Raw genomic sequence first — 17,274 nt, 5'->3', positions numbered from 1 at the left:
TCACATCTCAGTGCACATACACGTATACATTGGCATTGTGGAATCTGAGTCATAAGAAAACCCCAGTTATATATTACACATTTTTCAGTCGCAGTCACTGAGGGGAACAGTTTGTTTAGCACGCCCACTGGCAGGCCCCACTTAAGACTAGTTCAACTTCACCTGGCCGGGGTCTTTTCTAGTGGACTCTGATCTCGTGTAACGATACTAGAAAAACACACGGTAATTAACACACAAAGGAGCTAATTCTATAGGTGGGCATTGTCTCGACAAGTTTCAAAGTAACGACTTAACGTTACACACCGACATAATGTCTGTCAAAAAAGGTATGCATGTAACAGTTACCAACCAACGTTTGCCTTAAATCCTAAAGTAAATAGACGTACCACCTTGCAATGTGGTAAAAAAACAAATATCGACTGTGGTTACAAAGAATAACAACGACCTTGGCGACGAAAAACACTGCCACTTTACATGGGTCACTTGGGTCAGGGTTTTTGAAAAGAGGCTGAACTGGACACAAATATGCCGGTCGTTAGCGGGTAGATTGAGGTTATCCTTTGCTCCGGATCATGTATACAGCGGGTGGCTGTTTGTTTGCTTTGCAAACCCCTCACTGGAGTTTACTAAACAATTTAGAAAGAATGGACCAACATGATAATGATGCAGTCAAAGAAAATTCCCGATTTAGACCCCGTCCCCTTTCAAAACCATTATGACGTTGCCAGGGAGAGGCGGTGCGTTAACTTTGTTAGCTTACTCCAAAACTAACGATTAGTTAATGCAGACCTCTCAAAAGCGCCATTCTTTCATGGTTCTCTCAGAAGGATTTGTTGCCAAGGAGCGACTGGCGTTTTAGAAGTTGTTGTGCGGCCACCTGTGCCTTTCGCAGGGCGGAGGACTTTGCCTTGTGCGGAAAAAAAAAGAAAACCATGGCGGCGACAACGTCGGAATCGGAGCCTGAAATATTCGTGCCTTCTCACCACGAGGTTGGAACAGAATACGGTGAGTTTTGTGAATGGGCTTCCTGCGTTCTATAGACCACCACTGACCCCTAGCACGCGGTTGCTATAACTTTACAACTCACACGAATCGGATCCCCGCACGGCACAGAACAGGTGATTTCTCTCACGCTATAACCCAGTATTCTGTGACAGCTACCACAAATGTAGCCCACTAGGTATGTTTTCCTACAGACCTTCGGTAGGTAGGCATCGCCGTAGACGTTCTAGTGATCAGATATCTGGACGTAACGCGAGGTCTGTGGGTCTCGGTTCGATACGTTAGTGAAAAGTTACTATGTACACGTACAGAATGCCGAGGCGGGCTCGACAATTCGGTAAACAGAAGAGGAAAATAAGATTACGGGTGCCCAGTTCAGGTAAGCATTCCTAAATCCTTTACAACTTAAGTTGACCATTGTACCTTACAATTTAGTTAGAGACTGTTGTAGCGACCATAGCTGGCCGCTATGATGATGTGGCTCTTTTGAATTGAAGGGGATAGAACAGTCGTAATTCGCCGGTCATGCCGGTGGTCACTCTAACATTATTTGGTCAACAACTCCCGGCGTTTTGGCCACAAATATTGACCTTGAACCACCTGTGGACGTGTCATACTAGAGCTGGAATAAGCAGGTAGGTTTCACACCCCTCCCCCATATAATAGTATTCCGTTTGTGTTAGAAATATATTTTACGTTATGATCTTAGATATGGGGCAAACGCTAACCTACAGGTTATGTGTTTAGCAAGGACCTCCTTGGTCTTAACTTACGTCATTGCTAACAAGCCTTCAAAATATTCATTGTACATATGCATGTCCCTATTTTAGTCGCCATTTCGACGAGTTGAAAGTATCTAATAATTTAATCTACACACAGCAGAGTCTAAAATGGAATCGCCTTCTACATGAAGCGCATAGACCTAGATTTTTGAGGAGTGAATTTTGTACTGGTCAAACAACTCAAACCAAAAGAACTACAGCACCGTTTTGCTAACTACATACTGCCTTTTCTTGTGTGTTCTTTACTGAACGGCGGCTGTGACAGGTAAACTACTGAAGTACAGTGATGTTAAACTGATTTCTGTATCTCACAGATAAGGATGCCCCGGAACTAGTGCCAGCCACCAGCAAGGGGGAGACACAAGTCGACACGACGGTCGCAAGTAAGAAGGGAATTTTTTTGTCATCCCTATCAAAATATTTTCACTTCTCTTCTCTTCTCTTCTTACAATCACACATAAACGTTATATTAGTTGTTCCTCGCTGCTTTAAAATTCTGCACTCTTTATCAAAACGGCTACCGAAGGACAAATTAAGGACGGGCTAGGCTAGGTTAGTCTCTACCAGACTGACTACGCCGGCTATATAGGGAGAATATTTGCCAGGGGAGTTTGGTCATTGTAGGGTTTCATTTGCAGGCGGGGGGAATGTAAGTTACCGTGGAGGCGTGGACTGACTCCACTGGCCAATTATTCCTTTTTTTGTCGAATCTACGATCAGTACCCCCACAGGAAGGCCTGGTGGAGGCTATGGCTAGGCCAATGATACGAGATTTAGTTTGTGGCCATCATTGTTTATGTTTGTGCGGTCATAACAAATCCATTAGTGGACGACAGCTAATCAGTCGATGTAAGCCCTCCAGACGTGTGTTTGTCCACTGCGCCAGCCATTGTCAGTTATACGTGTCGTCAGGCAACGACTATGGTTGATTTAAAAAGTAACAAGAATATTTTGTTACGACTGAAATACAAATCATGTCACGGCGAAAGTTGTTTTCATGTACCGGCTTAGTTACGGCGGCGAGAACAACGGAGACGGTGTCGTTTACCGGACCATTCAACTAGAACAATGTCTCCTGGTCTAACTTTCATCCCAGCGACACGGCATGCCAATACATATAGCTAGGAGTCACATATATGCCAGTTTGATGAAGTTCTCGTTCCAAAATTAGAAACCAGTGTGTGCTTGTTTTTTTCTGACGGATGCTGGTCCTCACTAGATTTATCTCAGATATTCAACCTCTTTGCTTTGCTTCTTATCTCATCTCATCTCATCTCTGTTTTCAAGTTAAGTACTACATCGCTGTTTTCCGTCTGCGCCACAATTACAGAGAATCGCTGTCTTCTATTAGTATTACCTCTATCTTGTTTCACACTAGAAAGAATACGCGTTTCAAATAAGGGTGATGTTTCTTTGCAGGTCTAATTTTCTTCTCGTTGTCCTCTTTCTTTTTTTGTTGTTGTCATATCCGTGTCCGACGCCACGTTAACCCGCACGACACTTTATTCTATACTGTAGATCTCATGTTATACAATAACAACATTGCCATACATTCATGTACTAGTATGTCATCATTGCCATACATCCATTGCTAATGCAACGTGACAGAAGTTTTCATGTTAACACAAGGTTGCTGTCCTCTTTTCCATACAGATGAGAATCCCAAGATCGTCCTCCAGCCCTCCGACGTGTCCATTCCCGAAGTGGTTCGCGCCAGTTACGCGACCAGTTTCGGACCCAGGGCGGCGGCTTCGCAGGGGGCGCTCCTCATGAGCGCAGCGTCGGTTTCCAAGTCCGCAAACGTCGAGGCCGACGTCATTAAAGCCACGCGAGAGTCTCCTCCGGGATTCGCCACAAATCTAGAGGACATCGCGTCCTCCCTGGAGATTCCGCAGGCGATCCCTCTGAGAATCGGACTCGAGGGAGACCCGGGGATTGGGAAGACGCTGTTCTGTCAGAGAATAGCTCTGCGCTGGACGTTAGGAATGCTGGACCACTTCGATCTGGTCTTGATGGTGGACGTGTCGAGTGTGACCACGTCACTCTGCGACTATCTCTACGGAGAGCACTTCGGGTCGGACTCCAGTTTCATCACGCCAGATGCGTTCTGGGATTACGTCGCTAGCCACCAGGAAAATGTGCTCTTACTCGTGGACGGATTGGAGATCCTCACGCAGAAGCAGCTGCACAACCTCGGCTTCTTCGACATCTTTGTTGGAGGGGCTTTGGAGAGGTCGCACGTCATCATCACCGCCAGAAGCGGTTTGCGAACGACAATGCTCATGAAGGTCTGTGACTTCGTGTACATCCTACAGGGCCCCACCACCGTGGCGAAGGTAGACTACGTCCGGTCGTACTTCGTAGAGAAGACGACTTTAGCCGAGCGTCTTGTCGCGGAGATCGAGACGAACCCGCAGCTCCTGGAGCTCGCCAGCAACCCCTCCTGTCTCGCTCTGCTGTGTCACCTCCAGGTCGGGCAGGACTCCCAGCCGTTCCGACTCCCCACGACGGTTACCGAACTCTACACCGAAGTTTTCCGACGGCTTCTCCTGTCGCCCTGCTCGACGAAACCGTACATCCTCGAAGGTGACAGAATGTGGAAAGACATCCATATCAGGCTGATGGCGCTAGGGCAGATCGCGTGGGAGGAACTGAAATGTAACAGGACGACATTTTCCGTTCACAACTTAAGAGACACGTACAAGGTCTTGGATAGACTCCTGCCTATGGGCGTGCTAAGAATAGAACAACAGTACGAAAGGGGAGTCCAGAATGAACTAGTGTTGTCACAGAAGTGCTCTTTCATTAATAGGACATGGCAGGAGTATTTCGCTGCTTTCTATGTAGGGGAGAAGGCAAAAAGTCAACCGAATTCAAGGCAAACCACGCAATACCTCCAGGCTTGTCTAGAACGGGACAACTCGCTGGTGTGCCTATTCACAGCCGGGCACATGAAGTCCAAAGCCAGCCCTCTGATCAGGACCATCGAGAGAGAAATCAAGTTCTATCGGAAGGAAATCGAACGCGTCCCGAAGTCTCGCGAAGCTGAACTTCGGCTCACCGATCTTCTCCGAATGGGGCTCGAGTGCCTGCAGGAGTGCCGAGCACAGACGAACTTCGTGCACATCCTGGCGCAGTTCTTCACGGAGAAGCTTCACATCACGGAGAAGTGTTCTGCGGCTTGTCTGTACAGCATCGCGGACGTACTCAAGTTCCAAGGGGCACAGAAGTGTCAAAAGGACCAAGTCTTCGTAAACACACTTCAGGTAACTTTTTTTCTTTTGATGCCCTTTCTGTATCTTCTTATCTTCCTAATTGATCCTGTATATCCTATTACACATGTCTCTGCCAATCTGTTATCCTCCATTCTCCTTCCCGCTCTTCCTGTCCGTTATCTTTATATATATCTGTTTTGTTCTCCGTCTGTAAATATGCTTTACCTGCAATTATAACCATATATCAATGCAATAAGTGGTATTGTAGCCTTTCTAGATTGTTTGTTACCTACTGTTGTTTTGACCAGGGTGCCTTCGAGCTTCTCTTTCCGCACTTTTTTTGTTTTGTTTCTCGCTGTAGCTTTGACGAGACTGCTTTCTCCTTCCACACAGATCAGCGTGGCGGGACGCCTGACCGCGCGGCTTCCGATGTTCTTCGACGCCCTGGACCGAGACCTCCGGGTCCGGAGCCTGGTGTTCGAGGACAACTTGAACCTGAGCTCGGCGCGTTCCTGCGGCGGATCCATCAGCCTGGACTGCCGCAGCCTCAGGCGCCTGCTCCAGCGGCACAAGTCTATCGACGAGGTCTCCTGTAACATCGACAACATCACCATCTCCCGCCCGGCCTTCGGCGCCATCATAGACGCCATGACAGCGAGCAGGTTAGTACGTTTTTGTCGTTAGTGTTCAACGAGGCCATGACAAAACAGACCGTCGACGAGACTGCAAGAATCCACGACAACCCTCTCCGCAACAAGACCGCTGGATTGTGTACGACTCATTCATGGCTGTCCAAAATACCCTCAATTTGCTGTCGTAGACATATCAATGTACCGAAAATTTGCGACGGATTTGACCAGATCTTAAATCACCGCGACACTCGACTTGTTTCTGCTTCAAAGTGTCAAACAATATCTAACAAAACAAAAACACCGTGGGACTACAAATTTGTAGCAGAGTCAACATGACCTCCATTGGTCGTACATGTAGGTGGTTTGCCGTTTGAAATACTAACTAGAGTTCCACGACCTCATACCTTCGCCAAATGATTTTAACCTTTTTGAATGACGTATCAGGAGTGTTTCTCATCAATTATAAATCATACCAGTTGATCTTCTTCACCCAAAAAAGAAAAGTATGAGCTTAACAAAGAAGGTTATGCTAACAAAGTAACATTTAACATGAATTATGCAAATGAGGTCCTTATTAGCATAATTTGATTCAACGATGTTCACATTCACATAACTTCCAAATGACACAACAAGTATGAAATTGGCATCATTTACATGTATGGAACTATAGTAGTTTCTCATTAATTATGCAAATTAGGCCTACATTTGCATATTTTTTATCTATCAAAATTCCTCAGTAACAAATGTCACATATGTCAATAGTCATATCATGGAGCACAGCGGGTTTTTAAAATTGTCTCATTAATTATGCAAATTAGAATCTGATTTGCATAATTATCGTCCAATCAGACAAAGCATCACGTAAGCTATCCACATACCAAAAATCATTAACATACATCTAGCCCATCTTGAGTTATAGTATTTTCTCATTAATTATGCAAATGAGGTCTTCATTTGCATAATTGATATCTATTAATATTTCTCTCTTCTTCAGTTACATATGTCACATGTTTGAGAGACCTACCATGGAATTTGGCGGCCGTATAAACTTTCCTCATTAATTATGCAAATTAGATAATGATTTACATAATAAGTATCTAATCATGTACATCATCACTCAAGCTATCTACTTACCAAAATTCATGACCATCCATCAAGCCCTTCTTGAGTTATTCCCTTTCAAAGTCTGAACCAAAACCTGCTCCTGCAGTTAGGGGGCCGCTAGGGGGCCCAAACCCGTACCACTTACTCTCTGCCCAAAGAGCTATCTACCACTCAAAAATCAGTTTCATAGCATGTCCAGAACACGAGATATCAAAACAGGAAGTTCCGCTGCAGTACCGTAACAAGCCGCTAGGGGACCCAAAATCTAATCATTTCCTAGTCTCATCAAGACCTACCTACCTACCTACCAAATATCAAGACAATCCACCCAAGCCTTCTCGAGTTATGTTGTACGTTACAAACACACAAACAAACGCTACCCTCTGCATAACCTTCTCGGCGAAGGTAATAATTCGAATGGACTAGCTCGCCCGGGCTTGTTTACACGGGTAGAAGGGTCACTAAGGGTCTGCCCGTAACAATCTTCACGAAACGTAAACGGCTGTAGTTGATGTGATATTTTACACATTATGCTGTACTTAAATTTAGGTCCCTCTGCCGTGCAAACTTCAAGATCCTGTACGACTACGACTCCAAGTTTGCGGAGGAGTTCTGCTCACTGCCTTTCGAGGCCCTGGCGGTGTCTTCCTTACAGGTGCGTGATACGTAAGATTTTCATCATGCATAGATGTGTGTGTGTGTGTGTGTGTGTGAGCTAGAGAGAGAGAGAGAGAGAGAGAGAGAGAGAGAGAGAGAGAGAGAGAGAGAGAGAGAGAGAGAGACAGAGAGAGAGACAGAGACAGAGACAGAGACAGAGAGACAGAGAGACAGAGAGAGACAGAGAGAGAATGGGAGTGTGTTTGTGAGCGAGCCTGTGTGTGGCGGTGTGTGTGTGCGTGCATGTGTGTGTGTGTGTGTGTGTGTGTGTGTGTGTGTGTGTGTGTGTGTGTGTGTGTGTGTGTGTGTGAGCGCCTTCGATATATATAAACACGTACTGTTGGCTTCTTTTATTAGTGGAATGTACCACTTCGTAATCGCATTCAGGTAGATGTTTGTTGGTATCTAAACAAATGTTTCATTACGTCTCGACTTGTCTGCCCATCCCAGGAGTTCTCGTTGGAACTGGAGGAATCCTGCTTCAGCCAGGTTGAGAACGAGAGCACCGCGGAGAACAGGCTCAGCCTCATGTCTCCCGTAGTGCGCATGCTCCATACTTCTCCTCAGATGAGGTACGTTATTTCAGCAATACTTTACAATATTCATGATATACTAGTATTCAGTAGATAGGGGCCGCGTTAGCCTGTGTTTACATAATCTCTTGCTGGCTGGGGTAATGACCCCCTTCAACGCGGTATCCGTCAGGCCGGCCGCTCGGAGCGCGATTTAGTCAGGCCAATTAGTCGAGGGGCCAACGCTCTAGAACACGCTTATTTTATTAAAATGCGAAAACGACGTAACGCGCCGCTCCCGTGAAAATACCCTCAAGTAGGCTCTTCTTTAACACTCCTAGCAGAAAGTTGGTTGACTGCAGGTCCATAAAATTTGGTATACTTAAAGAACAAGTATTGGTGCGCCCACCGATGGCCAACTTATTGGTGTTAGATGAGTCACACTATATGAAATTATTCACTGAACATTGCGTACTTTAGACTCATGTTATGCCATTTGTGTTGGCTTGCAGCAGGTATGTAGCGTTCACGAATATTCTTGAAAATTTCTGTGCTGATTTCCAGAAACCTTACCTTTCATTTGATATATAGTTTATTGTTTATTTGCAAACAGGGGAGCGCAGCACCCGTATAGAAAATGTTCACATTGTTTAAAAACAGGACGCGGCGCCGCCCGCGTTCCGAACACAATTGGAACGCGTCGGCGGGGCAGAAACCACGGGACTTGATGTTCATCTTTGTCACGGCGTCGTTAACACCAAGAATTCACTAACCCTCTTATGGTTCGTATGTTGATTCTCTCAAACTTTAGCTTTCCATTGGTACGTAGTTTGTTGTTGATTTAGATAGTTGAGTGCACGACGTAGAATGCTGAAAATGTTCACTACGTTATGAAGACGCCGCAACTAGCGCGTTCTACTTACGCGCGCGGTCGCTCTCCGTGCAATCATGGAACTTCGCGGTCAAAAGTTTAACGGCTTTGTAAGCATGTAAAATTGATGAATCGTCGTGAAAATTCGTGACCTGATTTTTAAAAACCATGGCTTTTCTTTCCTTTATAGCTTATTGTCGACTTGAATATAGGGGAGCGCAGCACCCATATAGAAAATATTCACTCCGTTAGCTCCTCGCGCGTTCTACCCCGTGAGCATGAAGCCAATGAACCTGTCCGTCTTGTTTTTATCGTTATCATAAGCATGTAGAGTTCCTGAAACCTTTCGCAAGCGTGTGCCATGACTTCCAGGAACATTACTCATTATCTTCAATTTGATCATATAGCTTATTGTAGATTTAAATGGTTGCCAATAATAGCGCAGTGATGTCGGCTCCTTGTGCGTTGTACATTGGAACGCGGTCGCTCGGGTAATTTCGATAAGCCTGTTCTGTACTGTAAGTTTCTCTTCCCGGTGATTACATACAATGAAACAGCCCCGTTCTCCTCTTGGTAGCGTAAAGATATAAACAGGTGCAGGTCAACTTGAACATTTTTTTTATATATGTGAAGAACAGTCAGTTTGTGCTCAACATCATGCTAGTTTGTAATGGGCTTTATGCGTACAGATATAGATCAACTGTGGTTTTGCTGACTGTGGAAATAATCTGCTGATTGTGAAGACACTGAGCTGTCACAAAGTACATAAAGTATTCAATCACATACATGTTTACCTGTTAACCACAGACTTTATTTAGTTTGTGTAACACCAAATCCACTGTCCGAGAAAGTGACAGGCTCCTCCCTGACCGATGCCAGTTGGGCGCGGGCCTTTATATAACACCCCCACAAAACTCATTTCTGCTGTACCCAGTAATTCGTGCCGTATCCGCTACAAATTTGTGCTGTACCTGGTAATTTTTGCCGTACTCACTGAAATTTCCTGCCGTACGCGGAAATTTGTATCGTGCCCAGGCCTTTTGCGCGCGCTGTGTCCAATTGCGGGCAACGCACGGGCATAGTGTGTTTAGTCACTAGAAAGTTGTGTATAAAAACCATGTACGGCAACAATGCACTGTCTCATATACCTATGCTGACCCAACTTCAAGTTTTTTCCCCATACAGTACTAACCTGGTACCTCCTATTTTTGAACTGACACAAAATATTAGATAATTCCTGTACAACAGTTGCCTTCTCTATAAATAGGAGCGCCTAGAGTATGGTTGCTAGGATATCACTACAATAAGCCACTGTTAACAAATCCCAGACGTCAGACCCGAATGTTCACCAAACTATCAGAAGAAATACATGTATAATTGAGAGTTGAACCACAAAAAGGGCTCAACCTGGTCTTTATCTTCTTGATCCCACCGCCATCACCGGCCCCGGTGTTTATTTTGCGGATGAACTGTTAGCAAGTCAGAGGCTACCCTGGTTCTCCTGCCCGCTACTCGTGCCAAGGGTGTTCGATCTTGTGCCGTTTTAGAAAAACCCGGAAGTAGAATCGAATATTCGATGCTTGGCCCTTCGACTAAATGGCCGCGTGTGGTTGTTTATATGCACAAGGCATAGATGCTAACAGAGCTAACTGGGAGTATTCAGTACTGTACTCTGCTGTCATCAGTGGTGCTATGAAAATCGTCTTATATTCCAGGCATGTGTATGTCGGAAGTGAATAATTATTTGAGTGAAAGTGATCTTGAACCAGCGCAGCTCACTGAAGAGCTATTGTTCCACTGGTCGTCGCAGAGAAGGCAGACGATATGTACAGTATTTACAGGTTCATTGTATCAGGGAAATTTCCCTAGCTCTTTTCGACAAGTACTATAACCAGTGGACCACGGCTTAACGTCCCGTCCTAAGGACTGCAACCCTTTCCAGTAGCGTACATCACGGTCGGGTGAGCGACGCAGCCGGGATTTTTTTAGTACACTGCCGAGTATCTATGATTACAAGTTTAACGGAAAATTACAGCCACCTCTCATTATAGCGATAGGGTGAATGCTGCATGATTTTGTGGCGTCATCATTAATTTGTCAGTTGCTACTTTTGATATGACTAATGACTTTAATACAAAAAGCTAATTTTGTGTATGCGTTTTCAGGAAAATGTCCATCGCCATCCAGGACACAGAGGTTCACGGCGAGAAGCCATCCACGCGAGCCTACACCTTGCAGGTGATCCCCCTGCTGCAGGCGGTGGCCGGAGAGAGAACCCTGCAGGAGTTCAGCCTCCACGTGCCCCGGGCAGACATCCTCATCCTCACGGGCACACGGGACCTCGTCACCAGGAACGTCGTCCTCAAGAAACTCCATCTAACCGCGTCAGAGGTAAGTACCTCTTTTTCTGCCTTAGTATAAATGATAAGTATCTTTATTGTTAATGCCTGTATATGATCGAAATGTTGAAGTAACAATTCTGTACCTACAATTCCTTTAAACACTTTAAAATGTCGTATATATAAGTATAATTGATTGTAAATAACAGTAAGAAGTTGAATAATGCGACCACTACTACTGCATAATCCCTGGCATGTATTTGTGAACAGAATGCTTAGAGCCGATGATGTAGTTATAATAGAGGCATCAAACAGTCCTGTTTTTTTTATATCAAAGAGAAATAAAAGAATATGGACGTAAGGAATTCGAAGAGAAAAAGAAATGGAATAAAATCTATGGAAAGAGCTCAGTACAAAACCCTGAAAACAATTGTCTCTACTACAAAATTAAAATGTGCTGCTAATGTTATATCTGTGGTGATACATACTTTAAGAATAGACAAATTCTTCAACTGCAACCTAATGCTGTGTGTACCCTTGTCAAGCTCTTGCTCCATAAAAGAAACGTCTTTGTCATCTAAAACTAAGTACATACCGTTAACATTCCTCAATAGTCACTGTAAAATGTATATTATTTTCCAGACCAGCACGCCCAGAGAAACTACAGCCGTCTCAGAGATCCTCCGGGCCCTGTCGAACAACCGCTCTCTGCAGTGCTTCTCCCTCCAGCTAGAGGACGTTCCTTCCTCCTGCAACCCGAACGAACTCCTGCGTGACGTCACCGAAGTGTTGAAGACAAATCCGATCCTCCGAACTTTCAGCTTTGTGCTTCACCGCCGCCCCCTGGGACTGTTCTGTAGCGGGCTGATGCTGAAGAATTTGGTAGAGGCCGTTGAAACAAACAATTCTCTGACAAGAGTAGATATCGTTGGCTTCTACGCACAAGACCCGAAATCAGCGAAGCTTGTATCAGACTTTAACTGCGCAACGATAGGAAGAAAATTGGAACGTAACTTGGACATTCCTTATATCTGGGACGCGTGCTCCTTAGACTAGATAGAGATCAGTGTCAAAGACAACTGTATGTAACCTTGGGCGCAGGCGTATATCGAATATCTATCACTCATGTTTTTACAAGTTAATCAAGAAGGCCAACATATGCTGTATTGTGAATTTGTTGCATTGTGTTTAATGAAATTTACAAGGCAAATGCATTTGTTTATTTATTGCTTCTACATCAATTCGCGTAGAGTAAGACCAGACAAATATTCTAACAAAAAATAAAGCATTTTGTTGAGTTTCCTAACGCTCTGTGTCTTATTATACATGGGGTCCCAGTGAAGATGTCTTTTTTTCACCGTTGACTTGATTGGGAAAATATAACGTTACATGATAACTGATGTTGTTTGAATAAATAGTGATTTTGATACAACTAACAGGGGTCTCCTATGCTCCCATTGTTTTGCGTATGAGATGAACATTCTCTTCTTTGTTCAGAGACACGGGATCCGACTGTAAAGGGGCTTCTGATGTTTTGTAAACAATTTGGCTTGGAGAGCCTTGATTTTGAAAATAGGTTGAAGGCATCCTTTAAGGTTTTTAAAGGGCAAAATATCAAGCGTATCTTCACGAAAAAGGAACATTTCGGACAACATGACTGAAACAACAGAAAAGGGTGAGCAGCAGTTCGTGTTGAATCCGCCAAGGAATACTCTTTCACTCAGCTATAGGCCTAGATATATTATTGATGTCTAAAATTTATTACTGACCTAGCGTTGACTCATCCTATGTGATGTTAATATGGGCGTGTCCAGTGCGGAAATTCCCGATAGGGTAGCTTCCTGTGGTCAACAGTCTTTCCGCCGGAACTGATGTTTTCTTGGAAACTGTCTGTAGAGGTCGTTGTTGTGATTAGTGGCAAGTTTCCTCGCTGTTCTACGTAGCAGTATATATTTTCACAGGGAGGGGTTGCTAGCCCTGCCCTTTTAACGTGCTCTAGGTATTAGTACATCCTCTCAGACGGGAACCCTATTTTACGTCTCACGTGAAAGACGGATGCAGCCCCAATCAACCGATATGGTGATGCCCTGTCAGGTAGGATTTGAACCGGGGCAGTTTATAATAACAACTAATTGGAACCAGAATCTCAGCTGTGAGGCTGCTATCTGTTGATCTACAGGGACATTCCTAAAATCATCACCCTATTGAATTTTCGAATTAAGTCCCAATTCTTCATGTCGTATATTTCACGAAAGTGAAAGTTTGGACTTGGCGCGCAAATTTGACCTTTGAACCTTGGGGAAGTCCCGCGGTGACATCATCACCTCTCATTGGTCCGGGGTTCCCGCCAGTTCCACGTCTCGCCGCCTGCGTCACTGCTCAGAACGGGAGTTTCGGTCTCAGGTCCAGACCTGTTTTTATCGACCTGAAACTAGTTTCCACACCTTGGGTTTTCACAAGACTTTACTAGCAGTGTGCGCATCGGACTCTGCATTTTAGACGTCTTTTTTTGAAGATCTGCGTGCAAGTTCAAGTTTCAAATCGAGCTTGGGACTCCACGATCGACACCCAAGGGGACGCCGGGTGCCTTGTGACCGATTGTGGCAGTCTCAGTCAGTTCGGGTACCGGTAAGTCTGGGCATTTCGCCTCTAAATTAGAAGAAGTGTAGCGTCGTCTTGACGACCCTATATCGTCCACAGTGCGAGTCAGCTGCTACTGAATAGCCTTTGTATACAAATATCAGCTGTACAAGTTCCCGATCATCTGTTTACTTCAGTGGTTGCTCTGTTCAAGACTAAGACTGTCAAGCGTTGTTTTTGCAATGCACACGGCACAGTTTCGCCCAAAATGATTTATACTTCCTGTTGCAAAGTCCAACATCCACTACTGCGTTTAACTGTATATCTTTGATACATCGGGTAGACCAAGGGCTTGGGGGAGGGGTGAGGGAGTGTTAGGGGAGGGGAGGGGGGTAGTTGCTCACTGTAGAATGAATCTTGCCGGCCACAGGAGTTGGGCTTGGGGAGGGTTTGGGGGACTGGCATGGCTTCCATGCAGAGAGTAGCACCATGAGCCCATGTCTACCGGAGAAATAGACGGACATCAACAACAACAACAACAACAACTTTGTTTCACTTCCCTTTAATGCCTTCGTTTTGTTCTATTGCACCTTGCAACCTACATCATCATCATGCAACCTACGGTTTGAGTAAACATTGCAACCCTAGCTGAAAAGAGTATGTCCTTGTGGCCCATGTGTATAGAGTTATTGTTTGTTTGTCTGTCTGTCTGCAAGTGTTTATAGCGTACATGTATTTTGACGTGTAGTAATGTGGCGCATATTTAATCCATGCGTTTACAAATAGACATCTGAAATCTGAATTTGTAAGTAACGCAGACACCGCCCACCAACACCCCCCCACGACCCCCCTGGAGACAAGATAAGGCAGAAAGATAGTGTGAAGGGCTGATGCATGTTGAAAATTGCAACACAATCAAGTGAGACATCTGGTTATGATTCTGTTTGAAAATCCGGGGTAAGCAGTTCAGGGCAGATTAAAAGGGACACACAATACTCAGCACACTTGGACGACAAAAATAGGTAGGAGATGATGTGATCATGTGAGTGTGGAATAAAGATCATTCTTAGGCCATGGCAACTCTTGTGCATCTGTCCTCACTTTATCTACAGTACTTTATCCCGAAGTCCTAGATATCTCCTTTTCCATATTACCACAGGTGTTTCCATATGATAGGCACCTCTCACCACTGAGTGACAGGAAGTGAAGGGCAAATGGTCAGAGTTGGCAGAATTAGTAATTTATCAACACAACCGACAGACATTCCAGGTCATGGGGTCAATGAAAGTGCCTACTAATTCACGGGGAGTTTGTGCATTTATAATTCCATACGCTAGTCACAATCACCGTAGACGGCATAGAGTGTCAGGAGGTGATCAATGGATACACAATGTTAATGTCTCCTCCTGTATGTGTCTGTGCATGCATGTACATGTGTACCTGTGTGGGTACATGTACAGTGGCGACGGCACAGGGGCCCAAAAATCAAGCTGAAACCCATCTGTATCTTTTCCCTAACAGAAATGGGTAAAAAATTTCACAATTTTCTATGTCGCGCTCCAGCGGAAAAATTATATGTCGGGAGGGCGTCGTTCGCCAAAACTCAACCTGAAATCCTTCTGTATTTTTTTTCACATATGATATAGAGATGTCATTAAACTTAGATTTCTGTACCAGCAAAATTTGCCCCTCAGACTTCAGGAAATAGCGTTTCAATGGGTCAAGAATTTTAAATTTTCCTGCGGGAGCATGTCGTGCTTCGGGCGAAAAAATATGTCGCCAGAGGGCACCGTTCTCCCAAAATCAAGCTGAAGCCCTTCATGATCAGTATTGCTTTTTACAAATAGAGATGTCATTAAATTTAGCTTACTCTTCCAGCAAAATTTTCCCCTCAGAATGCAGGAAATAGCATTTCAGAGGGTCTAGATTTCAGCATTTTCCGGGGGAGAATACCCCTGAACCCCCCTAGTATTGTAGCGCCTTCGGCACGACCCCTCGTGCCTTCGGCGCTCGTCATAGCAAATATTTCATATCAAATATCTTGCCCCCCATAAAAAAATTTGTGCCGCCGCCTCTGAATTGTACATGTATGTGTGTCCGTGTGTGTGCATACATGTATGTGTGTGTATGGGTCAGCCCTGGTGCATACAAAATCTTGCTGACACTGTGACAGATCTGTCGGTAGTGGAACAGTCTGCACAAAACCAGTTCAGACTAGTTTCAGAAGCAAGCCTTCAGAAATAGGATATTGCTGACTGAAACCTGCAAGCCTTTACATCTTGTGTCAGCTTTGGCCTTCATTAAAGGTGCCCTAAGCAATTTCTGGGGGTAAAACTTGAAATATTATGGGGAAAACAATTCTGTTTTGTGAGGTTGAAATTGACATTTGCTTCCCCATATTAGCACATCTGCATCATTATTTCAGACTTTGGGCGTTTAAAAATAGCACAGAAGCAAGCCACAAAAGGATTATTTCATTTATTGGGTCCCCCCAAAAATCAGCCCAGAATCCAGCCGTAACCGTTTTCTGTCGACAATTTTCGGTAACTTCCGGCCGCGTGACGTCACAATACCCAAGCACGTTGAGCCATGACCACGTGATTATTTCTTTGGATACGTTCGGGACTTATCGGTCAGAATCGTGCATGTTCGGAAGATTTGAAATGATGGCTGGCCTCCAAGTGCTCAGATTTTCAATGAGTTCCCACCACACAACGACATCACATTTTTGCTCCATGATGGCCGATATGTGATGGTAATAGTAGGATTGGTCAGTCGACCAATCGTAGGGAATTACGCTGAGGAAGCGACCTCTGACCTCCGCTCGTGCCGCCTTCATTAATAGCGACATCCGCCCTCCGTACGGCTGGGCTCGCCTCCCGCTCAATGTTCCGTCAAAAATGTTCCCCTCTCGAGTCTTCACGAAGCATTTCAACCTACCGTGCGGTACTCCCCAACTACCGAGGCACACATATCCGCCAAGAAACTTGCCGGTTGCCGTCCCCGTTGAGCCCGACGTGCACTCAGACAGCAGGGCCGCGGTGTGCTAGTACAGCAGCGTGTATGGGCCGCCAGTAACGTTGCCCACCTGGATTTCACAGTCATAAGCGAGAGGCTCCACCCGACCCTGAGTCTCTACACTGTCCGTAATCCTTGGCGACGTCCTGCAGCGAGTTTTCTTCACCAGCCTGGGACCGCGCACCCGTTCCTGCCTGCTCCTGACTTTGTGCTCCAACGTCCACACAGAGAGTCTACAGACCGGAACGACAGCCCCCCTCCCCATTTCCCGCCGGTGACGCCGGGTCTCGCGAGAGAGGCTCCGCGAGATGCCCGAGACTTCGGCAGCCATGTTTCTTCTCGTGAACTACGTAAACAACTTCCCCACGAGCAGTCCTTCCTCAGCGCCCGCCTTTCTCCCTCCCCACCCGTACCTACACGGACTCGAGGCTGCGATGTGCATCTACAGCAGCTTGCACAAGGCTACCAGTACACCCACTCCACGCCGACGCGAAGTTTACTTCCGGCCCGACTCGGAGCGCGCGGCAGCGCCCTGCGGCGAGATCGTCTCCAGCCTGGGATG

At 45.5% G+C, this 17,274-nt stretch overlaps 1 protein-coding gene across 3 annotated transcripts; it reads left to right on the top strand.

Moving 5' to 3' along the window:
* The first annotated feature begins 468 nt into the window (after positions 1-468).
* LOC136440719 (uncharacterized) lies at positions 469-12,420 on the top strand. Of its 3 annotated transcripts, XM_066436823.1 has the most exons (9): positions 939-1,005; positions 1,314-1,381; positions 2,099-2,167; positions 3,438-5,050; positions 5,393-5,661; positions 7,285-7,390; positions 7,843-7,964; positions 10,941-11,166; positions 11,757-12,420. In XM_066436823.1, the coding sequence occupies exons 2-9, from the start codon at positions 1,315-1,317 to the stop codon at positions 12,168-12,170; spliced, it is 2,886 nt and encodes a 961-aa protein (XP_066292920.1). In that variant the 5' UTR covers positions 939-1,005; position 1,314; the 3' UTR covers positions 12,171-12,420. The 3 variants fall into 3 exon arrangements, with proteins under 3 accessions (XP_066292919.1, XP_066292920.1, XP_066292918.1); XM_066436822.1 differs by lacking the exon at positions 1,314-1,381 and having other exon boundaries at positions 469-1,005; XM_066436821.1 differs by lacking the exon at positions 939-1,005 and having other exon boundaries at positions 1,035-1,381.
* Positions 12,421-17,274: the final 4,854 nt, after the last annotated feature.

This window comes from Branchiostoma lanceolatum, chromosome 8 (genome assembly GCF_035083965.1).
Source record: "Branchiostoma lanceolatum isolate klBraLanc5 chromosome 8, klBraLanc5.hap2, whole genome shotgun sequence".
Lineage (NCBI taxonomy): Eukaryota > Metazoa > Chordata > Leptocardii > Amphioxiformes > Branchiostomatidae > Branchiostoma > Branchiostoma lanceolatum.
The sequence above is the reverse complement of the archived record's forward strand: the minus strand, read 5'-3'. Positions and strand labels throughout refer to the sequence as shown.

Excerpts from the sequence above, each read along its gene's own strand:
- LOC136440719 (XM_066436821.1), top strand. The coding sequence starts at position 1,300 with ATGTACACGTACAGAATGCCGAGGCGGGCTCGACAATTCGGTAAACAG. Across the intron at positions 2,168-3,437 it reads AGTCGACACGACGGTCGCAA|ATGAGAATCCCAAGATCGTC; the intron begins GTAAGAAGGGAA and ends TTTTCCATACAG. Across the intron at positions 11,167-11,756 it reads TCCATCTAACCGCGTCAGAG|ACCAGCACGCCCAGAGAAAC; the intron begins GTAAGTACCTCT and ends ATTATTTTCCAG.